Here is a 27,023-nt window from a genome sequence, read left to right on the forward strand (position 1 = left end):
TACATTTTTGGAAGCATATTATACTATGAAGTTTAGATGAAGGTCCTTCTGTCTAGACACAACAAAGAATTGAATACTTAGTAGCTCTTCACCCTAAATGACACTAGCAAGTTAGTGCCACAATACATATAAGAACCTAAAAAACTGACTCAATTCCTTGAATTTCTTTACAGATCACCTTTAGACTTTTTATTACAAATATACAGTGTTTATACTTCACACTTCTTTATTAGCCTCAGGCAAATATTTTCCATCTCCGCAACTCAAAAATAATGCATTTGACAACCTCAAGTCATCTCATATTTATTAAGCATTTACCTACTAAATCTTCTCTGGAAGCAGCAGAGTGGGGGGTGCTGGTCCCTGGTTCTATCTTTAATGAAAGTCTGCATTAAAGAAGCATGAAAAATTATCAGAAAATAGAAGCATATAAAAGTTTTTGAAAAATTAATTTAAAAAAAAATTACAATTGAAAACTGCCTGTTTCTATAATTGCAAGGAACACTACAGAGTTAATACAAACTGTGCATAGTTGTTTTTAGCATATACTATTTCCAAACTTTTTTTTTTTTGGGGGGGTGGGGGAGGTGGGAATGTGTGTGTTAGAAAAAAACCCTACTACTGCAACAGGGGATAGAAATATAGGAATCAAAAAATGTCATGCTAGAGCATAATATAGTCGATGAGTCTGTGCTTTGGTTCATACAGGACAGGTTTGTGATGCCATGTTGACAAGACTCAACAGCGAAACCCTGGCTACAGCACAGCACTGCAAACTCTCCTGCATCAGGAGCCCAAGGCAGCTGGCAGCACCAGCCACACAAAGCCAAACAGCCACCAGTTGCCATCTTCATCTTCTGAGAGCAAAAGCCCCATATGAGCGGCTGTTAGCAAGTGTGTCAAAGTCACATTGGGGAAGGTGCAGAGGAAGAGGCCACTGCTCTGCATTGGCACCACACTCCAAGGAAACCATAGTCACACATAAACCAGGACCTACGTGGCCCTGGGAGTCCTAGCAGATACATGAAACTCAGTGATGATACCACTACTCTAGTACAAAACCTGGAAACAATAGAAAGTATACAACTGTTCTCCCTACCCTGGCTAAAATATTTATAGCTACTACACTTAATATTTTCAATTTTTCTATAAAGTGCACTAGTGTAGTGGGCCAAGCCTTTTGACTTGACTGATCTAACAGCCAAAATCCTTCTTTTACATTTTGGAAAATACATTATCAACTTGACTGCATCCATAATTCAAGTTTTTTTCACAACAGGCACTTTTTAATGTCATTTCCAACAGTACCACAAATTGTGTAGACTCCAGGAGCAGAGAACTCCAGAAAGATCAAGCCTATCTTGTCCACACAGTTTACAGAACTAGAATCTTTGAAGTTTGCAAGGTTGGAAAAGCATCTACTTAATTTTGAGGAGGAAAAGTTTGAAGTTCGACAGCTTCTCTTCCTCCCACCCCCAGACAGTTTAGCAATGATTCATTACAATTTTAAAACTTAATTTAAAAAAATAAAATAAAATCCTTTAGGAAGAAAAAATGTATTCAAGTCACCACAGCTGTTCTCTAACTTCAGCCTTTTTGCAGACACCTTAGGGGATAAAAGTATAATAGTTACAGTGAGAATAGTTTTTCAGAACACTCTCCCCCATAAAAAAAAAAAAAAAAAAAAAAAAAAAATCAGTTTGGAGACGTACAAAACCCATAGGTATAAAACCAGATTTTCTGAATAGCAGCTACATTTCGACACTACATGCAATTTTCTCCATTTCCCTGCTATCAAGACATAGGTTGTATGGGATGAAGAGACTGCAGCTCCTTAAGCAGTAAAATTCCCACTAGTAGGGAGTCCTACCAAGTGAAGGTGGAGGAAAGTGGAGTGTGGAATTTGTGAAAACAATATGCCACTAAGTAGCAGACTGCAAATATGGGTTTGTGGGTTTCGGTTTTGTTTTTTTTTTTTTCCCCTTTCAAATGTTTGACTTCAGTGATACTCTCAGTGATAAGCAAGCAATACTTTCAAAAATCAGGCTATAGGACATTTCAGCAAAAAGGTAAAGTTGGATGCTTGCATGCAAACATGCAGAGAACAATTTACAAACCTCAGAGGCGAAGCCAAGTGTCAAGCCCACATTAACTGTTCTTTGATATAAACTGAAGGATCCCCATTTGCTGCCTTTTAGTAAATCCAAGTTAGGGCTATGAAATGGTAAAGCATATCTGTTCCTTTAGTGTGCATACCCCTCCCACCATTCAAATGTAGCTACACGAGCAGCCAATTCAGCACAACCAAAGTGACAAACTGCCTGGGCAGGCAGGATGGCAATGGGTCGGGAACCTCCCCAACCAGATCAGGCAATGAACAAAAACTGTTTTCATATGCTATGGATTTGCTTGAAGTTTTTTCTATCCTCACGGCTAGTTCCTGCCTCTTGCCAGAGATTTCCATCCCCCAGTTTTTCTGGGTGCCAAATCACTTAATACAGTAATAACCTTTTAATTAAGGAAAGTAGAAACCTCTGTTTTGGGTGGCATGCTGGGAGGAATAGGTGCAGACACAGATCGACAATCTTGCCTCTCAAAAAATCAAGTGTTTACATTTTACTCACACTGTAAAACCAAATCAAAGAGTAAAATACAAAATGAAAATGAAATATAAATGAATGTGAAAGCCTTAAGTCACCCTCAGTAAGATCTCTGGACTTCGTTCTGATGAAAAGTGACATAAGCTATCTCCAATCATGGGATCCATCTTACTGACTGAACAGTGTTACATGTGAGCCAGAAGTACAGAGTCTTCATTAGCAAACAATTAAAGAGGTCAGCAGATAAATCAACAGACCAAACAGTCATGAAAGCTAGGGCTTGATGCAGTCAGGCATACAAAAGGAAGGAGACAGGCCATCCAGCATGCTGAAAATTGTCTTGAACACAGGACTCTACTGTAACCTCACTACTTGCAACTGGTGCATCTGAGACACATAATCCCCCAATACCAGTGCCCTCTTAAAAGTGACAGGCTTTGTGTTGTAAAAATTTTTTTGTAATGAGTTAGTTGGTTACAATGTTTCATACTTACTTGTAATTGTCATCTTCTACAAACTTTTGTAGTTCTTCTATGTACTGAACTGAGTTTAGATACTTCTGGACATGAGGCAACAGAGGAATATCTGGAGAACAGATGACAATCATTATCACTGTACCATTCATTGGTAAACAAAGTTATCTTCCAGAAACTTTTTCAACAGAATCAGATCTCTTGCCTTTTTATGTAAGATGGAGGTACAAACTACAGTCCCTACTGATGTTGAAATTACTGTCCTTTGTAGCACTTGTCATGTGTTGAGCTGACATTCCCCACATTCATAAAGGCGGGTATGTAGCCCCCTAGAGCTGCTCTGCTTATCAGAACACATCTAATGAAATTGAGAGCCCACCCCTGGCCAAACTGAAGGCCCAAAGCCAGAAGGTTGTATCTGAGGACTCCTTCACAGCCCACGTTCTCATTATATTGAGCTTTCAGTGAAGCCACAGTCCTGTGCTAACACAATCCACCATCACAAATGCAGTCTTATGATTTCATTAGAACTTGGACAGGACTGTGAGGGAGACCACCTTTGAAGAAAAAATACATTATCTGACCTATGAACAGAACTATAAATGTCCCAAAGACAAGCTGAACATATTTTATTATCTCTAGTAAAAGTACTACTCCAGAAGCAATCCTACTATTTTTAGAATTCAGTCATAAAATTATGAAACACAGGGATACAAGCTTATAACATACTAGTAAAACCACTGTTAAGTACAAGGTTTTCCTCATTTTTCATGAGAAAGTATCTACTGTAAAAATGTAATAAAAGGGCATTTTATACTGTCTCCTCATGCTGATGCTGTCATAACCAACAATACCACAGTAAACTTACTGAATTATTAAATTTAGCATCTTTTGGGCTGAGAGGTTGAGGGAAAGCATTAATGGCATTCAAATGGGTTGGGCCACTACATTACAGCAGACCAATATTAAAGATCTTTGAAGTTGTTCTCTTTAATACTGCAATATTTACACACTAGCTTACCATATTCACATGACTGCTGTAAATCTGAGATAATTCGAAGAATGTTGTTCATTAAATTTGTTCTTTGCTCGCTTTCCAGAATGCTCCCTGTTGATGGGTAGGCAGAGTCAATATATGTCAAGTCTGACAGATAAATACCTGAATAAGATTAGAATGAAAAGTTTCTTTATTTAGTATCTCACATTTAACCAGGAAAAAAAAAAAAAAAAAAAAAAAAGCAGTTCGAAGAATTTCCGCTTTCATCAACTAACATGCATCAGCATTACCTCAGAACACTATTTTGGATTTACATGACAAATCATATTGGCAAGATCCGAGAGCCTTCAGAACTCAGAGTAAAACAGCTATAACGCTTGGACTTACAGGAAAGTACATTACTGTGCCACCCTTGTCTAGGATTGAATTTGCACTCTTCTCAATCACTTAATCCTTAGTTTTGTCAATGTTATCTCAGCTGTATTTGCAGACAATGAGGGTATGAGTTTTCAATATGCTGTGCAGACACTGAGGGTATGAGCCTCAATAAGCTTTCATTCTCTGTACAACAAGTAACAGTGGCAAGCAGAGGATCCTTTCCTCCTGCATCACTCCAGGCATGTACTAGCTGACTGTCTTTAACAGTGTAATTATTTCTAAATGTAAAACTTTTTACAAGGACATGCACAACTACTCATGAACCTAATCTGACATATCACCAATTAATTATTTCCTTGACAAACATGAAGCATACTAAACACACAAAGCTAAAATACATGATCAAAATTACTAATGATTTTAGGAAGTCTACTACTTCATTCCTCCCATTCAGCAATTAAAAAACCAGCAGAATGAAAAGTCATATCATCTGCAACTCTTCAGGCCAAATAGAAACTCAAACTCAACTTGGGAAAAGTAAACTAGGCAAAAAGTGCACTCAGAAATGTGGTACAAATCCTGCAGTTCATACTAATCACAACTCCAATGACCCAACAGCTGTATAGGTAAGTCTCTTCAAGTCTTCTACCTGCTTTCTTCCCCACCACCACTGTAACCTGACTGCTCTTTTCAATCTCTTGATCGTGTAAAGAGGAAAATCCTCCTCTTCAAATACTAATGCTGTAGATAAACAGCTTATTTTAATTCTAAATGGAACTCAATTTCTTGAACTTCACCCAAAGACTAATAATTTTTGTCTTGACTAAATTAAACATATCCTGAGCAACTCTGCTATTAAAAAGGAATTGCTCTTCATCCCCTGCATTTTCCACAAGATATCCAAATAAAAAAATATACACACTTAAATAATATTTTTAAGAAACTTATTTCAGTAACAGGGAATTTCTAAAATTATATTTTGCTTCACCTCTCAGCCTTGTATAACCAAAATCATAACAAGAAGTTTGGCTTTACAGGTGGAAGACTATTAATACAAACTCACAAGAACAGCAGTTGTGTTTGTATAGCACCTAACCTGTACAGTCCTCAAATGCAAGTTGGGAAACTCTGGGCATCACTCCAAAATCAACACATACACGCGCGTGTGTGCACACACACAGAAACAAATTAAAATACTTGTGGTTGAAAGGTGACATATAAAAAAGTGAATAAGAAGGTATTACACATGACCTGATATACTACTAAATTTCTAAATTTTCTATTCTGCTAGAATCAGTTTATTAAAAACCAGAAAGAATAACTGGAAGCATCAGATAGTAATTAAATGTGACTGTGCTATCTAGACTGCATAAACTGTCCCGAACCTAGATTAGCTATGTCCAAACAAGCCTTAAAAATCCCAAACTTGCTCAGTCTCCACAGAAAGAAGTAAATCATGCTTACTAATTATAATAAAGGAAACTCACTATGAACAGGCACCTGAAATATTATGCAGGATTTTATAAACCAATGTATTTGTAGTATTATCTTTCTGAATGACTTGTTCAATTAAGGAGTGATATTTTTTTTTTTTTTTTTTTCTAAACTTACTCAGTCCATTTCTATGAAGTCCAAAATAATTTTGAAAGCATACTAGGGTAATTCTCTTTCAAATGTAATTGGCATGTCCTTTGTGAAGAAACAAAAAAGATCAATGAAAACAAACTGAATGCACTTTAAGTGCTGGCTGACGATTGACAGAACTAAAAACAGTATTCTGCATTCCTCACAGAGCATAATCTCTGTGGCTTTTGCTACTTCTAACACCAGTCAGATGTTATCAAATATTCTGATACCTACCCAAAACCATCACACACACAGTTTTAACATTTTCCACATGTATCTGAGACTTTATGCATTTAACAACTGGAACTGTTTCTTATTAAGTGGACATTAAGAATTGAATGCGACATTCTGTTGAACATTCTTCTAGACTATAAATGGTTCATTTTTCCTGTTGTATCCAGCCAGGCTGCCCCTTTTATTCCCAGCAACACAAATCGAGTTTTATCAGCCTGAAAGAATCTTTCTTCTAAATGAAGCCCAGTACTGTAGTAACTTGAAAGGCATCTTTAGGCAGCGTAGTAAAAATGTTTGATTTGTAATTGCCTGCTGAACTCTTGCACAGTCTGTTGCCATATGGTACCCTCCCTTCTACTGGCAAACAATCTTTCCTTGTTCCTAACTTCTCAGCCTCCCTACCCCCTCCTTTTCTGGAGGGTATGGATAGGAAATCCGAAGGAGGAGTTTATTCTGCTCTCAGTGTGTTCGTGGTGACATCATAGGTGGGCTGAACGTCTAAGTTGAGTGTGTGTTTGTTTAAAAAAAACTGTCCAAAAGTGATGTATATGGAATCCGGGTCAGCTGTAGCTAGTTAGTGCACTTCTGCATGTGAGAGTAAAACACTGCAGTTTCAAAAAACACTTCCTCCTCTCTTCTGGAATAACATACTGGAACATTACTTTTTGCCTTTTTTAATGATTAGTTAGCTTGGTTATCGTATGGAGAAATCCAATTCCTCAATACAGCTTGGATCTAGCAGAGAAAGACAAAAGCAGTTTTCAACTCCGACTGAAGATTAACAATACACAGCACCGATTAATATAGGAAGAAAAAGCAACTTGACCTCTGGATTTTCCATCTACCACAGAAGCAAACAGCTGGATGATTTTTTTTCCTGGTAAGTTTTAAAGTTACTCTTACTTGCAAGTTTAATTTTAAGCTATTTGTGAATTTTACACCCATCTCCCTCAACACACAATTGTGAAGAAACAAATCTCTCAGCCTGAGAAAAGTTTGACAACTAAAATATAAAACTCACTTTAGTGGCATTTGGTGGACTTTGGAAACTTGGAAAGAAGTAAAAAGGACTCTGCATAAGAGTAACTCATTCCAGTTGTAAGGATGAACAAGTTTCAGTTGTTTAACTGTAAATCTTCTGTAGATTGTTATCTAAAGTTAGAGAAAATAAGTACTACCAGAATCTTTGCTAAGCATGTAATTTGTGTATTTGTGTATTAATGTGAAATTCTGATTCTACCAGAAAGCAAAAGCACCAAAACCTATCGATTTCAGGGAAGCTGGATTTTACCCAACACCAGAGCATAGACCTAGCATTACTAGAACTAGAAAATGGATACCTCAATAAAACCACTGTAAAAAGTCCCAAGTAAATCAATGCACATCCGTAAGCAGAAATCATTGTATATCATTTCAACTAAATTTTTATTTATGGTACTTCTGAGCAGTAGAAATAGCCCAAATTGTACAACCAACCAAGAAACCTGAGTCACACATTGATTCAGTATATAATCAAGTTTGTAGCACAAACAATTGTGCAGCTGAAAATCCAAAGACATTGCTGCAACAGGCACTAATCCCTTCCCTTAACAGTTCGTGGAATGATGGGGAAGTAAATTGTACCTCGATTGAACAGCAGTTTGTTTCTAAATAAAGATTCGTTTCATAAACATGAAATTAAACATACAAGGCTACACTATATTAAGTGGAAAATAGAGGGTTTTGTTACAGTTCTTCTTTGGGAGGAGGGAGGGGAAAGGATGCAGTTGCAAGTCAACAGTTAAAACAAGAAATCTGTTTGCAAACATAAGGCAGAAGTACAGATAAAAACAATAAAAAAGTTGTTAATACATAATTTTCTACTTTTGCCTTTCTTCATGCTGACTTGGAAATTAAAATGCAGTAAATATTCCAGAACAATGGAAAAGAATTTAAGTTACATATTTGTATTAACAAATCTTCAGAAATGTCTGACACATAAGGAGAGAATGAAGGGGGTGATAATAAAAGAAGAGACAAAGCGTTACAGAAAGCAAATTAAATGAAGATTTAGTAGCTATGGGAGGAAAAAAAGTCTGAGCAGTCTTGACAAATAAGATGGATTCTTTCCAAGTTCTTGAGCCCTTTCTCTTACTATCTTTTTGTGCTTCTTTACATATTAAAGAGAACAATCTAAACAACAACAAAAAACCCATTTGAAGCCTACACTGTGTGCTTTGGACACCAGTCTCCATTCATTCATGATTAGCCAAGGTTTTGATTTACACTGCTTAGAACAATCCCTAAATCTTTCCCAAATGAAAACAGCTGAGTCAATAATTTTAAAGTAGTAAACTGGCTATGTGCAAGGTTTTAGCTCTCTCTCCTTTGCTGTCTTCCAACTTTAGAGTTCAAATTTTGAAATGCTTCTTTTAAAACAAATAATGGAATACTAGTATTTGTTGTTGCCATAAGAATGATATTAAGTATGACAGAACAGTATACCATTTAAAGTTTTAGTGGAATTTACTTAAAAAAATTGAAATTCTGAACCTTTAAACTTTTGCCAGTAACTACATGGTTTTATCAGGTCTTAATTATTGTTTTACTGGGCTTAGTTTGTTTTTCATAACATGCCCTATTAGTCTGGTCCTTAAAATGTATACAGCAATGAATGAAGCAAAATTTCCTATAGCAAACTCACTAGATGCTTAATGTCTTCAGTATCTCTTCTACAGAGAATTCTTGGGCCCCCAAGTAACACATTCCCAAATGTACCACTCCATTGTACCTGCCTGTTAAAATGGTGCAAATGCATACAATGGCTGCAAACAAATGTAAAGTAACCCTCACATAAAAAACCCAAAAATCTGAAATGTCATGATATTTTGCTGTTTTCAGATTATATTATGCCAAGATTTACAGATCTCTTCTGCAGAGAGTTTCTGAGAATCTATCATTTTTAAGAGTGACACATTTTCAAGGACTACTTCAAAACCCCCTGAAGATTCCCATTAATCTTGGACAAGTAGATTTCTGCGACTCAATACATTATTTTTCTGACTAACAAAACCCAAGAAAGTATTATTCCTGGATCCCTGTCAACACAATTGAAAGTAATCCTGTTATTTCAGCAGATGCAGAGTGACTTGCTGGAAAAGCACTTGTTTATATAGTGGAAAGTAACTTACTGAAGTACACAGATATAAAATAATAAAAAAAAAAAAATCTATGTGAACATTTCTCCTCCTATAGTAAGAATCTTTTCCCCACATCAGTATTATTTCTAATGTTATGGACCCAGTTTTAGCTAAAAAATCCAGAAAAATCTCTACTTACTCTATGTAAAGATAGGGGAACATAGATGGTTTTATTGACTTTAGCTGCTTGGGCAAAGCTTAACATAAAAGGAGGTACACATAATATCAATAACAAAGCTTTCAGATTAACTAGTACTGTGTTCAGAGAATCTTTATTATAATTTACTTTCTAAAAAAACCCCTGTCTGTTTCTCTTCCCGTTTTACATATTTATAAATGAAGGTTTATAAGAAAGGACATGGTTGGTATTTGTCATTTGACCCTGCTCTTTTAATAAATATTCTGAATAAAGATATGTACTGATACTGTGCTTTCCATACAAAGGGAATCCTATATTCACATTTACCTGCAACACTTGCATTACATTCAATTGTAACAATCTACACTGCCCAGGGAGAAGCAGTCTTCGTGAGCTCTGAAAGAACAGCTTCTATTTTGTGTTGTTGGTCTCTAAATTGTACATCCTGCCAAATGTGAGAGTCACAGAATACAAAGAACAAATAGTTTGTGTGTATAAATTTAAAAAACACCAAATATATACTAGCTTCCACATTTCTTCATCCCTGCAACTCTAATATTTGTGATACAATATTTTTGGGGGTAACACAGCCCACATAATAGCTTCTCAGTGAAAGTTAAAAAGAGTAGTTACTGGTATATTTTGCTCTTTTACATTAGAGTTTTGTTCCTTTAAACATTTTTAAAAGTAATAAATCAAATTTTGGAAACAGTTTGGTTGGGAGTTTTTTTGCACGGGCATCAATCTGCAAAAAGAAAGAAACCAGAAGAAAAGGAATGACATTAAATGTAAAATGGTATTGAAGCCCTAAGCATACCCCTTGAGTATTTCTGATGATGATTAAGTTTGTGTTGCTATGAATAGTTGCACATTTTCTACTGCAGAAGCAATAAAACATTAGCATGCCAGATTATATGTAATGCAACTTCAACAGAAATCTGAGACCCAAATCTGGGTGATACAGAAACAAGTGAAATGAAAGTCTATTCTAATTAAAAAGAACATGACTATCCATGAAGAATTAAATAACATTTTAAAGCAATAGTATCTGTTATCATGATCTCTCTTGCTTATTTTTCAAGGTCTGCTTTCAGGTATCTCAGCAGCCCTGCTCATTACAAGCAACTCTGTATTTGCAGAAAAGGTTTGAGTTCTGTCTAAACTGATTCCTGAGCCTCAACCACTTTATCACATAGCAGTTATGACACTACCTAGACATCAAAACCTGGGAATCCGTGGCATAACGTGTGTGATTAAAACACCCTAAAACTATTTCAGAACTCTAATATTTGTTGGGTTGCGGTACTTTATATTAGACCATCATTCTGTAATATTTTGGATAAACAGTTTATATTTTTTTAAGCTGCTTGCCCAGAACATCAGGAAATTTCTGAAACAGTATTTTCATTTCCTTCTAAGCTGATTAAAACTCCAAGTAAATATCTTACTCGGAACCTATTCTTGTATAACAAGTTAGGCATTAAGCTGCTCAAACATGCCAAGCAACATCATAAGACATTTAATTATTTCAACATCAAAATTTCCATGGAAGCATGTACGTTCCCCACCAGGTAGATTCTGCGAAGGCACTCATCCCTACTTATCTGAATGTCTCAGTTTAATAGAAGACATTTGAATTATTTCAAAGTTCCAGGGCATAATCTTAGGTAGCTGCTACATTTGGTTATGTTGTATCATACCATTTAATTCATTTTATGGTCTGACAGAACTTCTAACTTTAACACATTAAGTGTAGACCTTCAAAATGAACACATATAATATTAAAAGAAATAAGCAAAGGAGATTGAAACAGAATACATGGTCAGAAAATGGACTGCATTGCAAAAAGTTTGGGTTTGAAAGATTCATTTAAGTTTTAAAGTATTTCAGGGGAAAAACGTGCTGCTGGGGGGAAAACCCCCAGCCATTCATTATTTAAGTAACTGTATAGGGTCTTTAAAAACTACCAAGAACTAAAGTGTTATTCACCTTTTTGGACTATGAAGTAGCTATTATATACTGTGAAAATAGTAAAATACTGGACTTGTACTATGGCTTCATCCTTAACCATATGCCATGAAGTCACTTGCCCTGCATCTGCAAACAGTGAACATAAAAGTACTGAAAAATAATTTAGGAGATGTTAAGAGGTCTCAGTCAACTAGGTCAGTTCATCCTTATCAAGTTAGAAACCACCCACAGACCTGTTTCTCATGTATGGGACACATTTTCATGAGAAAAATTAACTTAATGAACTTCCAACTCTGAACACCGTTCAAGTGATTAATATTTTAAATACATACAATTTTTTTTAAACAGAACTTACACTTTCAGCACAGAAGTATTAATAAAATGTTTAATCAAGATGGTTTTGAAAACATATTCACTAGTAGACACCAAATTACCCATTGCTACATACTAACAGTAAAACATACAGAGGTAAGTTTTTTGAATACAAACTTTCTTAAAATTTTATGTATTCCCTCCATTTATGTAGGGCAAGAAATGATTTTCACTCTGTGTTAAAACCAAATGTTTTCTTCCCATCACAGAAGCAAGGCTTGCAATACAACTGTCAGCCAAACAATAAGTTATTTTTTAGGCAACAGTGGAACATTTGATCAAGATTCCTAGATATAATTCCTGACTGCATGTAGAGCATAGTTTGAAGTTTGTAACCACTGCTATTAGAGAAGCCCAAAAATAAAGACTTGATATATTTACTAAGTTCGAGCAGAAATCATCTTCAGCAATAATAGTAAAGCCAGTAGCAAAACTGGGAAGAGTCACCTTATCATTTGTAAATGTAAATATAAAGGAAGCAGCACAGATCTGCACCTCCTTCAGGATGACTCTTCCAGGGTTGCCAAATGCACTTAAACTTGAACTTGGCAGGAACAGCATGGAAATTAATTTTCTTTGGTTTTACTTTATTTCTCTTAATAGCTATACAAAGGCCACTGTACAAGGCCTTGTACAACCACAAATAGTAGTCTGGAAAGAAAAGTCAGATTAACAGCTGAGATAAGAAAAGTGATCTGCTTGACAAAGCAAATGAAACATCAAAAATGAGGGCTTTTTCCTGATTTGCTACCTTTGTTTACCATCTCAAATATTTTAAAAATAAATCCCAGGTTTCTCTAACAACATTCTTGGATCTTTATCACTGCATTTTAATTGTTTACTCAAAGTTAAAAGAAACGTGTTATTTTCATTAGAAGGCGAACGATACACTGCAGTATATTTATAGTGATAACATACACAATACTTCAGTGTTATTTTGGATAAAAAAATGTTCTCAAAGATACAAAAATATCATGACAATGAATTTAAATGTTCATCTCAAAAGACAACTAAGTAGGGACATACACGCAGAGCAAACTAAGTATTACAGGCTTTCCTTACAAATATAAAATTACTCGAATACGTAATTTTCAATGTTTAAGGCAATTATCTTGCATTAATCTCCTGTCTAAGACTAATGTCCAAAAATAGTCTTAGATATGTATTTTTCAAATCTACTATATCTGCGTATATTTAAATTTTAAAAATGTATGTGTATATGAATAGTTATGTAGACAGTATTTAAAAAATTATCTATATCTACATATATAAAGCTAAAAGAGGACCAGAAAGGATTATATAACTCAAATTCCAAATTTTATCTAAGTATATTTGAAAATACTATCACTGTCTCCACCTCCCTTCCATGAAGATTCTGTAACCACTATATGTTCTACAACCTTGTGCATTTAATTGCAGTGAGTATAGATCTAAGCAGTCAAATTTATAATACAAGCATAATACATAATCTAAGCAGAACATTGTTTCTGAAAATTTATCTGTTACAACTTCTCTACTAAATCCAGTACCTAAATTTTAGGGTTTGCTGCTCAAAAGAGAAAGCTATTCTTTGCAGCTAATCTAATGGAATCTATCTCCAAGTAAGATTCCAAAGGCTTGTTTACATACACATAAGCATGGCAAATCCATCAGTTTAGGCAGTTTAAGCAGTACAGGAGCCTTTACTATGGCTCTAATTATTTTATCTTTCATCTGTTTAATAGTCTCTTCTGACAGTCATCATACTTGCTTTAAAATGAAGATATTTAAATGGACTTTGGGTGTATTGTTGTTCCTGCTGTTATCTATCGGGCGCTGTACAGAACAATCTACGCCTAATAAAACATCCCAACGGAGGCACCCTCGTTCAGCTGACAGTGGAGAGGAAGGCAAGAAATGTGGTTACACATTCCTGGTTCCAGAACAAAAAATCACAGGGCCAATTTGTGTGAATACTAACGGTCCGGGTACTGGTAACAGAAAAGACGAAGTCACAAGAATGGACATAGAGAACTTGAAGGACGTGCTGTCCAAGCAAAAGCGGGAGATTGACATTTTGCAATTGGTTGTGGATGTGGATGGAAACATTGTGAATGAAGTAAAACTACTCAGGAAAGAAAGTCGTAACATGAACTCGCGGGTCACCCAACTCTATATGCAACTCCTGCATGAGATAATTCGAAAGCGTGATAACTCACTTGAGCTTTCCCAGTTGGAAAACAAAGTCCTTAATGTTACAACAGAAATGTTGAAGATGGCAACAAAATACAAGGAACTTGAAGTAAAATACGCAGCACTAACTGATCTTGTAAATAATCAGTCTGTGACTATTTCGCTGCTGGAAGAGCAGTGCTTGAGAATCTTCACACGACAGGATACCCATGGGTCTCCACCTCTTGTTCAAGTCGTGCCACAGCACATTCCTAACAGCCAGCCATACACTCCCCTTCTCCTGGGAGGGAACGAGATACAGCGAGATCCAGGTTACCCAAAAGACAGAGATGTAAGGCCGCCACCCGATCCAGCTACTTCTCCTACAAAGAGTCCTTTCAGAGTACCACCACTGGCTTTAATTAATGAAGGTGAGTTACCTATCACTGTTTATCTACCCTGAGATTTCTCTGTTTTAGAGGGAAACTGTCCAGGCTATAGAAACAGAATGAAGAATTTGAAGTATCTGGTACAGCTAGCACTTGCTCCTGATCTTCTCCCCTCACCTCCAGGGAAAGGTTTAGTTCACCAAATAGTCTAGTTCTTAAGCTATAGCTGCATAAGAGGAATTTGTTGAAAGAGTTGACACTCAAAAAGTCAATCTGAAGAATTTATGCCTTTTGAGTTACAAAGCACTGAGGTTTCTGTCCCCAGCTGGGTTTGAGTTATGGGCACAAAAATTCAGTATTAGCATATACTTTCTAGTCTTTAGCCCTGTTTCTTTGAAGATGCCTACCAGCTACACATTATAGTAACCAGCAATGGTAAGAGAAGCTAATTCATCTTAATTTTAAGTAGTTGTCCTTTATACTTACACATACACATTTGCCAGACGTTACTCCTCCTAGAATAATTTTACTCCTATTCTGAGCTGCTTTAAAATGAACATCTAAATCCACCAACACAGCCATGCAATAAGTCTCTAAGTGTTTGGGTGAAATCTTCAAGAGAGCAAGATAAGTTTGAAAGGATAATTGAATCAAGTCTGGAACCAATTATATACACTCAGCTATGAAAATTTAAGATGAGTAACTACATTCCCAGTTAACTGATGTCATTAGGGCACGGCAAGTTAGACTAATACCATAAATATTATGAAAATACATTTGGGACATTATCCCAAACACTTGTGTGTTACATTCTTCAGGTCATTAGATAAATTCATTTATCACTAGAAACAAAACTAGTGACAAGAAAATTAACTACCTCTGAGCTGCCCTGAATTCTATCATGATTCTCACTTTATTAAAATTTTGATGGAGCTGCGATAAAAAAATAATTAAGGATTTATAAAAACAGGACGTTTTTCTCAGACATCCATTCAAGTGCTTGCTCTTGGCTTCTATTAGTTTGCACAGCAAAAGGGTTTGGTTGGGGTTTTTTATTTTGGTGTTTGTGTTGCTGGGTTTTTTTGCTTTCAAATTGCCTTTAGTCACAGTTGGAAGTTCAACTTGGTTTCTAAGATGAAGCCAAACATTTATTTGTGACTGTTCTACAGCATTACAAACAACTAGCTACTGATGTAAAGAACTACTATTTTTATTCAGGGTCTGCAGAAAATTCAGGCACAAGCCCAAGTAAAATGCCAGATGTCATAAGAATTTAAATCACACACACATCATGACACAAAGGAAATGGCCAATAAAAAAGCATTACATTTATGTCTAGTCAGACAGCAAAAGTATGATTCTAAAAAAATGGCAACTTCCTGTTTTCCAGAAAACCCATGTGTCAAGGTTTTGTTATGAGTTTTCTCTCGGTATATGCCTGCTATACACACAAAATGAAGCAAGAACACTAAATATTTTCCTCTAAATTATCTACCAGCATTTTCACTAGGCCCTTTACTGCTAACATTTCAATTTGAATCTATTTTTGCAAGGGAACACAAAAAAATATTAAGGAATTTATTTTAACATTATTCAACTTCCTTTATTTAATACTAGATTCTTGAGTTTGAAGATTAAGTGTTTCTTGCAGCACCTTGGGAAAATGAGGGGTGAAAATTGCTAAAGCTGGTAGAGCATCAATCATCAAAGCCAAAATTTCTAAACTGCAACACAATGCCCAGTTATTATCTCTGATTTTTAAGATTAAGGTAAGCATATTTAATGGTGCACAGAAACAGAATTGTGTATGTCATCAAAAAATGAGCTTTCTAGTTAAAAGATGATGGCTGTTTATAATGTATAAAGATGTCAAATAAAAATGAATGAAATCCAAACAGATTTAGAAACAAATTTAGAAATAGGCCTGTCCAAGACTTGATTATGCCAGAATAAACAGGAGAGACAAGTAGGAGCTTTCTCCTACTGTATCTGGTGAAATTGTACCTAACAAATACTTGCATGCAATAGAAGTTTACAGAAGGATCAATGTGCATCTTAATATTGTGGGTGGAGAGTAAAATTCAAAATACATGGGGTACAAAGATGAGATTATATTTCTGAAGAGTCTTTTGGTTAATTTGCATTAAAATAGCTCTAAAAATTGCAGAAGAACAGTGGTCATGTGACTTACAGTTTTTACAATTATCTTAATCCTTGGAATAATAACCAGTGTCTCCAAATTTTACTACCACTATGTTGCAAACAGTAGCTTCAAGTAAACAGACACACACACACACACACTCACACCCTTCCCCAATACCTCTCATTTAACAATGTAACTTTAAAAAAAATTATCCACAACTTCATTTTGGAATTCCCCTCTACTACTACCCAAAATACCCTCTATATGAAGCTCACACAATTACATCATCTGCTCAAGATAACATTTAGCATTTCAAAATAGAGTTCAGCCATTGTTTGAAGCTTCCAACTTAAAATACTTTATCACTTTCCTTCTCTACTACATCTAATTTACAATAGAATATGATCTGTACTAAATTATACACCTAAATCACAATTTAGAAGTGAAATACTTAACAGATCATCTTCTCAGAGTATTTCTAACTTACAACTGTCTTGGCAACTTACTGTACACAGACTGTTACAAAAGACTAGACATGCACGAGATACTTACTCCTTACATAGATAACAAGATTTTAAGCAGAACAATTATGCTTTTTTCATTAGCCAGAGCTTCCACTCACACCAGCACTATGGAAAAATCTTACACTGTTTCACAAATCTCAGCATTTCCACCAAACAAGCAATGGAACAGTTCTTACACTGTGAACTTAAAATAATTATATATAACAAAGAATTTACTTCTCAAAGATTCAAGGTTATGCATCAGAAATTACTGGATTTGTTGGATCTCTTTATACTAAGAACAGAAGTCTGTCACCTCTACTACAACATTAACTTTTGATAAACACATAGATGAATTTGAGCATCAAAAAGCAGACAAGTTGCATCCTGTGACAATGCCAGCTGAATTTCAGAAGTGATCAAAGTGTATTATATAAACAAGCTAAGAGAATTATGTCTGCCTTGAAAGCTACTTAAAACCACTCCAAACATCTGCTTGGGTCTCCCATGGAAAAATGAGTCCTCAATTCCTCCTTCAGTAGAAGTCATGTGAAATTAATACATAGTAGATTTACATTGAGCTATTCTTAATATTCAATTAAGATTACAAAAAATACTACTCGTCTGTTTACACTTTTTCTAATGCAATAATTACTTTACAATAACACTTTAGAACAACCTCCCTGTTCAGTTATACAGTGCCCAAATTTACTTCAGCTAGTTCAAGGAAAGGAAGTGAGATCCAATTTAGCCCAGGAACTTATCTCTCCAGTGGCCGAATTTTGCAATGTGCAAAATCAACATGGAAAAGCACTCATATACTGAAGCTACAGTATTTCTTTCTGAAGATATTATTGCATGCACTGCAAGAATGACAAAACCATCATCAAATACTGATAGTACAGTACATTGCAGTACTTACAACGATGGCTCAGGGTTTGCAGCATTCTGGTAGCACTGTCGCAGTCAGAAGCTCCAAGTAGTCACCTTCATTAGATACGCAAGCTTTTTACTTTAATTAATATGAAACGCTTTCAGATTTCTTGCTAATTACACACTTACCCAACCAGCAGCTACTACTTTAAAACCTAAAAAAAGCAAGACTTCCAATTTGCTTTTGTCATGCAACCTTAATCTGCAATAAAGGTCACTTCCACTCAACCTCTACTTTTGATTAAAGAATAGCCTCAACAACTGTCTCCTGTGTTTCTCTGCACATTAGCTTCTTCTGTGACTGATTAGTTTTCTCTGAACTTCCATGTCAACTGGAGAAAAAGAACCTTTTAAAATGAGAAGAAAGCTGTAGGTAATTTATTTTGATATTTATTGAATATGATTTTTCAAATACATTTAGGGCATCCACCACTAACTAGCCATCAAGAACACAGCCTGCTTTTCACTAGTAAATAACCAGTCTCTCTATATCAACTCAAGTAATGATACATAAACATTAATCCTTTTCTAAGTAGAGAACAATATTACCAAAAACTGAAAGGCAAACTAGGTAAAGTTTCCAGAAGTGTATAAGTTGCATGCTTCTTACAGAATAACCAGATGCTCTTCCATAATATTTGTAAAACCACTATTCCATGGTCTAAAATGGAGCTTTCAAGCAACACTGAACAGCAATAGCTTTTTTTTGTAGAATCATAGCCGTGAAAACAACTATGTGAGCCCTTTCAGCTCCTCAAAAGTCCTTCTCCAGTACTTGCATATTTTCTTTATCAGTATCCATCTACATGTATTCCACCAGGATGACACATGAAACTTATAAGATTCCTATCCACAGTAAACAGGCTGATTCCAGAACTGGATAAGTACATAAAGGCAAAAAAGTTATGCAGTATAAGAATGCTCTTTCATTAAATTCACCTAAATATTTCTTATAGCAGCTCTCGCACTACTTAAGTATTCAGGTGTCTGTATGGGTTGTTAGGGTGCCTTGGCTTTGTTTTGTTTTAAACTCCCACCAGCTTTAAATGGGTGCACGATAACAACACTGGTACAGGAGAAAATAATGAAAATTATAATGCACTTCTGGAATATCAAGGGTAAGAGTATAAATCTTTGACACAGTTGACAAAATTAAAAATTGGGTGTTGGTAACCAAAGTCTATTATCTGTTTAGCAATATGAAGTTTTTGCTTAAAAATACATACATATCTATCTATATCTACCTCGGATATTTACATGTTTCTTTCTATACACACAATTAATCTATGACACTAACTTTTGACACTGTTTTCCATGGTAAGTTTACCTTAATTGAATTACTGACTTCCATTACCATTACAAAATATTCTTCAACAATGTGCACTGCGTAGCCAAGCTTGAATGCTTACAGTATTTCTTTTCAAAAAGGTCCATTCAAAGACTGCCAACAAGCCAAGGAAGCTGGGCATTCCAACAGTGGGATTTATATGATCAAACCTGAAAATAGTAATGAGCCAATGCAACTATGGTGTGAGAACAGCCTGGACCCTGGAGGATGGGCAGTTCTTCAGAAGAGGACAGATGGGTCTGTCAACTTTTTCAGGAACTGGGATAGTTACAAGGTAAATTCTGGAATGCGAAAATCAGCTGCTTCCTTCCAGTGTGGCAGTGACATAACTCATTGCAATCAAGATGGTGCAATCTCCAATGCAATTCTTCATTGCAAATGGTTGTACTGAACGATAAACACTGAGGAGTTGGAAAAAAGACAGCTGCTTAATTTAGACAGTGAAATTAATTTTACTAACAAAGACAATTTGGAAGTGTGGTCATCCCTCAGAGGCAAACATATTTCAGTGGGAATGTCCTATTTCACTCAGTGGATTACTTAACTTTGTATGAATTTATTGTCTGAAATAGGCTGCATTTCTAATGCACAACACAACAACTGGGGAGGCGTATTATTCTAGACAGTGATTGGGAAGTCATTTGTTACAAAGACCTAACTAAACACATGATTTTTATTAATGCACTGAGAACTACTGTAATTACTTGAAAAGCTTAATTGTCTCCCTTATGAATAAGCAATCTCAGACAGTGGAATTATTCATTTAAGCACATCAATAGATTAGCAGGATCAGAGTCTCAACTTTAAAAAATTCCTAATAATGAATTAAAGGAAATAATTTCTACCTTTAAAATTAGGTTACAAATCTGAAGATGTAGGGCTGACGAAGGGACTCACATTCTTGTACATTATTGTGATATTATGCACTAGCGGGCATAACACTTAGGATAACAAATGCATGATGCTTTGGAGTAATTACATGCTAGACAGGAGATTTGAAAATCCGTTTGGTTGGGTTTTTAAATAATAATAATAATAATAATAATGATGTTCTGACTTCATATCTATAGTACATGGCTTTCCCCTATGATGCTGTGCTCATTTGAAATTAATCCATAATTGCCAAGTGCATTGTATCTGAAGAGCTGAGGCACATTTAACTCAATTAGTAATCTAAAAATTCATATATACAAAGGAAATGACAAAAAATTACTATGAGGATTTTCACTTTTTGCATTTGTGGAATTTAATGATTCAAATGTTAATCATTCCTTAGTAGCAGTTACAGAGTCTTTACTTTTCAGAAAAGCAGGCAGTTGGTTTTTGGGTTGCATTTTTTTGGTAAATGTTGTAAGGCAGTTATGGAGGGTCTTATAAAGATTCTGAACATAACTGCAATAAAATGTAGAAAGTGTTTAACTGGTGTCTTATAATGGCTCAAGCTTGGGCAAATCTGCCCCTGAGAGATTTCCCATTAAATTGCAGTAGCTGAAGATGGTATTCCTATTACCTAACTTCAGATACTTGAAGTTACACCACTGTGACTAGCTTTAAAATAAAGCCTGTATCAACAACAGAGATGCCCACATTTCTAATTCTTTCCCCAACCTCTGTGTGGCTGCACAGACACAGTGTTGACACAAGGGAAGTATTGCAAATGTGGCCATAAGCCAGGAGGAAAGCACTGCTACCATTTTTGGCAGCTGCATGATGCTAGATAAACTTAAGCCACTTGTGAAACTGCAGCTTGAGTTTGGGGCCTAGACTGTTTATCTCCTCAAGAGAAACTTCCACAGAAAGTGCTTCAAAGCAGGAAATCAAATGTAGGTCCTACATAATCAATGGCTTCATAAGGAAGTAGGAAGACCTCAAACTAGGAAGTGTAACAGATAGCTATGGTGGGGTGACATACCTGCTTTAGCTGCAACACCAAACATTAACAACACTGGTTTACTCAGGGACAGGAGACAGCAGATATGAAATATGACTTCACACCTACCTACTTGTAGTCTATGATTTGAAAGGAAAGACTTATTATTTCATTTCTAAGAAATCTAGTAAAGAGCACAGATGAATTCTGTGATTAAATTTACATAAAAAACCCAACATGAGTTGCATTAAAAAGGCAATAAAAATTTACCTTGAACACTGAGAATGTTGATCCATAAATCTGTTCCAACCTAGAAATATAGCCCCTTAAATGTCATTATTCATACATTCTTACAGATCCCCTTAGATTTCTCAAGAAATATTTTCAGTTTCCCTGTTCTCTCTCACTTAATCTTAAAAAAATTAGAGCATCACAGAAAACAGACAGTGTTGCCATCTTTACTGATTCTGGAAGTACCTTATGCAGCTAGCAGTCCAACTGAGTAAATGGCCATGTGCCACAAAATAAAGCATTTAAATGCACGGGCTGAGCAGTTATTCGAATGTTAAAGACTTTCAGTCCCAAGTTTCACTGGTTTTTAATACTCCTGCTGATAAGCGTTTTGACAAACAAGAAAAATGAAGCTAACATCACCTTCTGATCTTTTGTACAGAAAGGATTTGGAAACATTGATGGAGAGTACTGGCTTGGACTAGAAAATATTTACATGCTTACCAATCAGGATAATTACAGACTTTTGATTGAGTTAGAGGACTGGAGCAATAAAAAAGTCTATGCAGAATACAGCAGTTTTCGCCTGGAGCCTGAAAGTGAATTCTACAGGATACGCTTAGGAACATACCAAGGAAACGCAGGCGACTCCATGATATGGCATAATGGAAAGCAATTTACAACACTGGACAGAGACAGGGATATGTATTCAGGTAAGGAAACTACTATGTATGCGAAAAGTGAACACTGATTCCATTAGTGATACCATCTTTTAAAAAAGAATATAGTACAAAAGTATGTAAATTCCGATAAAACTCTATTGAAAGATGCTTCAAACTGATAATGATAACAATCATGTTGACAGGGACCCCTTCAAGCCCCTGCACCATTCAGAAATTCAAATTCTATTACCCACATTGCAGACACACTTGAGCAACCTTTATATTTAGCTCAGTGACACCCTTATCACTTGCATATGATTGTCCGCAGTCAGAATACCTACCCAGGTGATCTCTCAGAGTACTGCTGTGGCCACACAACAATAATTACCAGGAATTAAAGCCTCTGAACATGAAAGGAACTGCAACTGTGCAAGGGCTTAGTTATGTACCAATCTTGACAAATGGGCAGAGCATTTTGTTTCATTCTCCTTAAAGGACATTTTTTTGTTCATTTCCATGTTCTTCTTCCAGCTTTCCCCCTTAAAGCCTTAGCAGTAGAAGAAAAGTTGGGGAGTGTAATACTTTAACTGCTTTTTCTCAGCTGTCAATAACCATAAAGCTGGACAAATCTTGCAAACTCTTAAGCAAGCCTGTAACAGTAAACACTCAAGTTACAAGCAACTCTTTGTGGAACTGTGGCCCCGCACACTGCTTGGGACTGTATCAACTCACATTGCTTCCACTGAAGTATTTCTAAACAGTACATAATCCGAGTTCCTTGAACGTTAGCTCATGGACAAGCACTGCTGGTAGTCTGAGAAGAGCCGATCTTAGTTTTCAGCTGTCACATTAAATACCGTGCCAATAATCCCCACTCCAGGCAATGGTTGCTGTTACAACAGAATTTATAATTTAGGTAGAAGCAGTAATTGATATGACTACAACAGGCTATGAAGTACTTCAAAGTTCCCTCTAAGAATAAACCAGAAAATGAAAGTGTTTGCTAATCTCCATTTCTCCAGTGTTGAAGTTCACCCATTTCTTTCTGTTCCACAGGAAACTGTGCTCATTTTCACAAAGGCGGCTGGTGGTACAATGCGTGTGCCCACTCCAACCTTAATGGGGTGTGGTACAGAGGAGGCCACTACAGGAGCAAGTATCAGGATGGAATATTTTGGGCTGAGTACCGGGGAGGCTCCTACTCCTTGAAAGCAGTTCAAATGATGATCAGACCTATAGACTGAGGAGGAAAATCTCACAGAGCTCAAGTGATCGTATATAAACTTCTCAGTGCTTGAGTTCCAGAAAAATAAAATATTACTTCTTAATCATCATTTTGCACAATCTGCCCCTGCAAAAAGCAGGTCTACAATTTTCCTGTCTTCCCCCCCCCATTGTGTTGCCCTCTCATTTTTTTAGAAACCTTTTCTACTGTGACAGACAGTGGGTTTTTTTAAACACACATACACAAAAGCAGATGTTTGTGCTTGCAAAGCATATTTATCTTTGTTCAAGTCCAACATACTTTATGAAACAGTCATTAGAGCTGGTAAAAATTTCCAGATATATGACAAGTTATAAGCTTTTCCACTTAAAAAGCTTATGCTTTTTCAGGTTAGCTCAACCCTTTAATGTAAATATGTGAAATGACATTGTCTTGCTTTAATGTGAAAATGGATTAGTTATTTAACAATTATTTAAAAACATTGGTATTACTTTCAATGAAAATCTGACCTCACATTACTGTAAGATTTACTCCAAGAAGCTATAGAAAAAATGGAAGACATTCTAGCTTTGCCAGCAGAGACACACTTTTGCAACAAATAATTATTTCAAAATGAAGCAGTAAATTAAAAATAAAATATAAAAATTTTTAGTGCTGTAGAGAATTCCTGAAGAACTGCATATCCTACCTTCTGTAAAACATTTAGGCAATATTTTCCTAAACTAAGAAAAATAATTGTATGAAGTTATTGGTAAACTTAAAACAATCAAATTGCTTGATACTTTTTTAACTTTCAACCTCCATATTCAAACATCCTAATTAAACAAAAGGATACTTTGAACTTAAATGGCAAAATGAAAAGCCCTGATATTAAAATCACGACTTGACACTTGGAGACCCACCTCCACTCCAATTAGGAGTGATGAGGTCTGAACAAGTGTTCACACATACTAGAGAAGGACAGTCTCTGAATATGACAAGTTTTCCTCCACCACAGCTTCCTGCTGACATAGTAAAAAAACATTAGAAATCAGCCCTGAGTGTACTCTGCCTGCCACCCCATTAGACTGTTCTTATGATATACACAATTCCCTTCCCCTACATATATATAACTTTTGATATGTCTATATTAAATTTTCTACATTCTGGATTACATAATTTCAGTGGAAATCTGGTATTTAAGAGATTGATTAGAAAATACTTTTCCAATCTTTAACAGAAGCCAACTTACTGCATCAAAACAAGATGCTTTCAAAATCAGAAGCAACAAAATGTTCACTTTAGGCACCAGTCTCCAAAACTAAAGCTTTCTTCCTAGTATATAAAATTATTTAATAATTGTACTTAGCCACACAGTTTACCTAATTTAATTCGATATTACATAAAAACAAAATACACTGTTCTGAACTGTACCCAACCTATTTGCCAATTCCTATGTGCCTTCAGGATTTTAAGGAACTTTGCCCCTATTTAACATAAGAAACCCTAATAGCAAAAAGAATAATCTAATATTGTTATGTTAAATTAGTCTATGTCAATTGTTATTCAAAACCTCATTTCTAATTCAGAGGAAAGAAAAACAGCATTCTGCTTTCAAAATGTATTCTCTAAAGTAGATAAAGCTTCATGGATAACACATGGCAACAAGGGTTGTAGTTACATCTTTGGTCAGACATCAAGGGCAACAAGTTCCAACATTTAATTGGGGTTGGCAGGGTTGGTGGAGAATAAATCCCAGCATATTCCATTCCCAAATTCCAAGAATTTTAACTAGCACATGTTTACGATTACAATTCTGAAATTGTTCTTCATATAAGGAATATTTGTTTGTTACAAATATTGTACAGACCTCATTGAGTGTTCTATAAAATGCTTTTTAATTAAAAATGCTTAAAATTCAGACTATCTATAGTCTATTATTTTTTTTTCTATGGTAGCTGGATAGAAGAGGAATTCAGGTAAATTTAAAAGCTGAAAATGCCCTCCAAAAACGTTCCTTTAATGAACACTTCTGACAGCTTTAGTTTGTTCAACCAACAGATTTCCTCTCCTTGGAAGAGATCTTATCTTACCACAAGAATCTCTTGCCTGCTACAAAAACAGCGTTTGTTTATTCAGCACAGTCAGTGAAAGATGTACTTTGCAGAAGCCCCTAAGTAAAAATTAGCTTGCACTCAGCCTTTAAATTAAATCTTACATATTAGACATCTAAAAAGTGAGTCTTCCCCAGTTTAAGGCTACAGGATGACATTAACTGAACATTATTACAAAATGGAAAGCTCAGAGTACAAATGCTGTGCCTCTGAAAGGAAAGACTTAAAATTAAGTTGCCAATTTAAGATCACGAGGAGGAAAAGCAGAGCATCTCTCTTTCAGGTTGGTTCATATGGTGTACAATAGTACTTTCAAATGCTATCAGTTCTTAGCTTTTGGGTTGAATTTTCTAAGCAGGGTAAATGACTTTAAAAGTTCAATGTTTTCTCTCACTTTTTCTAGAGAAGTTTTTCAAAAGAGGCTGTAGCAAGCCTCAAACTCATTGCACTGGATGTTCAGAAGCAGTATGTCTGGAAGATAGAGCTTTCACTATTCTCGTACTATCAGTCCAAATTTATCCAAGCAGACATTGAAGAAGTTGAACCTGTACTAAACCTGAAACAGTTTTCACATGTATTTCTAAAGTCTATTGCAAGCATTATCACTCAAGTAACTGAATACTCATCAGATGAATACTTCAATAACCTGTTTTCAGCTTCTCTGTTTCTGGATATAATTCCTGAAAGACAGCTATAAGGAAACATTTCACAAGGTAGTACCTGCTTAGTTAAATAAAAATCTTACTTCTCAAATACGGCTCAATTGTTTCATTGTGCTATCTCAAATTGAACAGAACTCCAGGATGAGACTCCCTTAGAGACTGGGTTTTTATTCCAAGATAAAATATCACATGTACAGCTCCCATTTGTTTTGGCTACTTTAGTTGGCCAGGTGATGCAACAGTGACAACACATCCCACATCACATGATGAGGGCCTACTGCTGAACATTTTTATTAGTGTTGCATGGCTCGACAATCACATTTAAGTTAGTGAGTCCACACTGGTGATGTGCTGCTCTCACTTGCATTTCAAGAAATCTGGAATCACATCATACTTATTAGTGCAAGGAACTGGAAAATATTTTTATTCCTGCCCCCCTAGTTAAATGTGTAAAGACATCTTTATCTTGTCCACAGTGGTAATAAGAAAAGAAACCTGTATTTCTATGACTCCATTCACAATGCAAAGACTACAGAAAAAAAAGTATTTGAACTTTAGCTTATAATGCTAAGATGGCAATTAAAAAAATTCCACACTCACATTGGATGTTTGGTTGCATAAGGGTAAATCTCTAGTAACCTCTGAAGGGTAAAACTTTCATCCTTGAAATCGAAGCTGAAATTGCTTTATAGGCTCACTTTGCCTATGACCTTCCAAAAGGGTCCTTCACTACCACTGCCAATATTTGTCTGGAGGGGATTTAAAATGGCAAAGGTAACTGCGTGGCAGGCTTGATTCTCTACATTCTTCTAAAGAGCATTTTAAGGGAGCACAGTAACTGCAG

At 35.7% G+C, this 27,023-nt stretch overlaps 2 protein-coding genes across 9 annotated transcripts in view; one reads left to right on the forward strand and one right to left on the reverse strand.

Moving 5' to 3' along the window:
• Window positions 1–27,023, reverse strand: part of RALGPS2 (Ral GEF with PH domain and SH3 binding motif 2) — a 124,692-nt gene that overhangs the window by 30,728 nt on the left and 66,941 nt on the right. For all 8 annotated transcript variants that reach the window (XM_026853466.1, XM_026853469.1, XM_026853467.1 and 5 more), the window contains 3 exons: window positions 4,095–4,232; window positions 3,095–3,185; window positions 319–386 (listed from right to left, as the gene is read on the reverse strand). In XM_026853466.1, coding sequence (XP_026709267.1) covers window positions 319–386; window positions 3,095–3,185; window positions 4,095–4,232 — 297 coding nt within the window. The remainder of the gene's footprint in view (window positions 1–318; window positions 387–3,094; window positions 3,186–4,094; window positions 4,233–27,023) is intronic.
• Window positions 6,828–26,249, forward strand: ANGPTL1 (angiopoietin like 1). The gene is made up of 5 exons (XM_026853474.1): window positions 6,828–7,188; window positions 13,694–14,551; window positions 19,517–19,710; window positions 21,980–22,250; window positions 23,256–26,249. The coding sequence occupies exons 1-5, from the start codon at window positions 7,173–7,175 to the stop codon at window positions 23,441–23,443; spliced, it is 1,527 nt and encodes a 508-aa protein (XP_026709275.1). The 5' UTR covers window positions 6,828–7,172; the 3' UTR covers window positions 23,444–26,249.

The sequence above is a fragment of the Athene cunicularia genome (assembly GCF_003259725.1).
Source record: "Athene cunicularia isolate RWA chromosome 8 unlocalized genomic scaffold, athCun1 chr8_part1, whole genome shotgun sequence".
Lineage (NCBI taxonomy): Eukaryota > Metazoa > Chordata > Aves > Strigiformes > Strigidae > Athene > Athene cunicularia.

Coding starts and splice junctions, on each gene's coding strand:
- ANGPTL1 (XM_026853474.1), top strand. Junction 14,552..19,516: donor ACTGGCTTTAATTAATGAAG/GTGAGTTACCTA, acceptor CTTTTCAAAAAG/GTCCATTCAAAGACTGCCAA. Junction 19,711..21,979: donor GGAACTGGGATAGTTACAAG/GTAAATTCTGGA, acceptor TCTTTTGTACAG/AAAGGATTTGGAAACATTGA.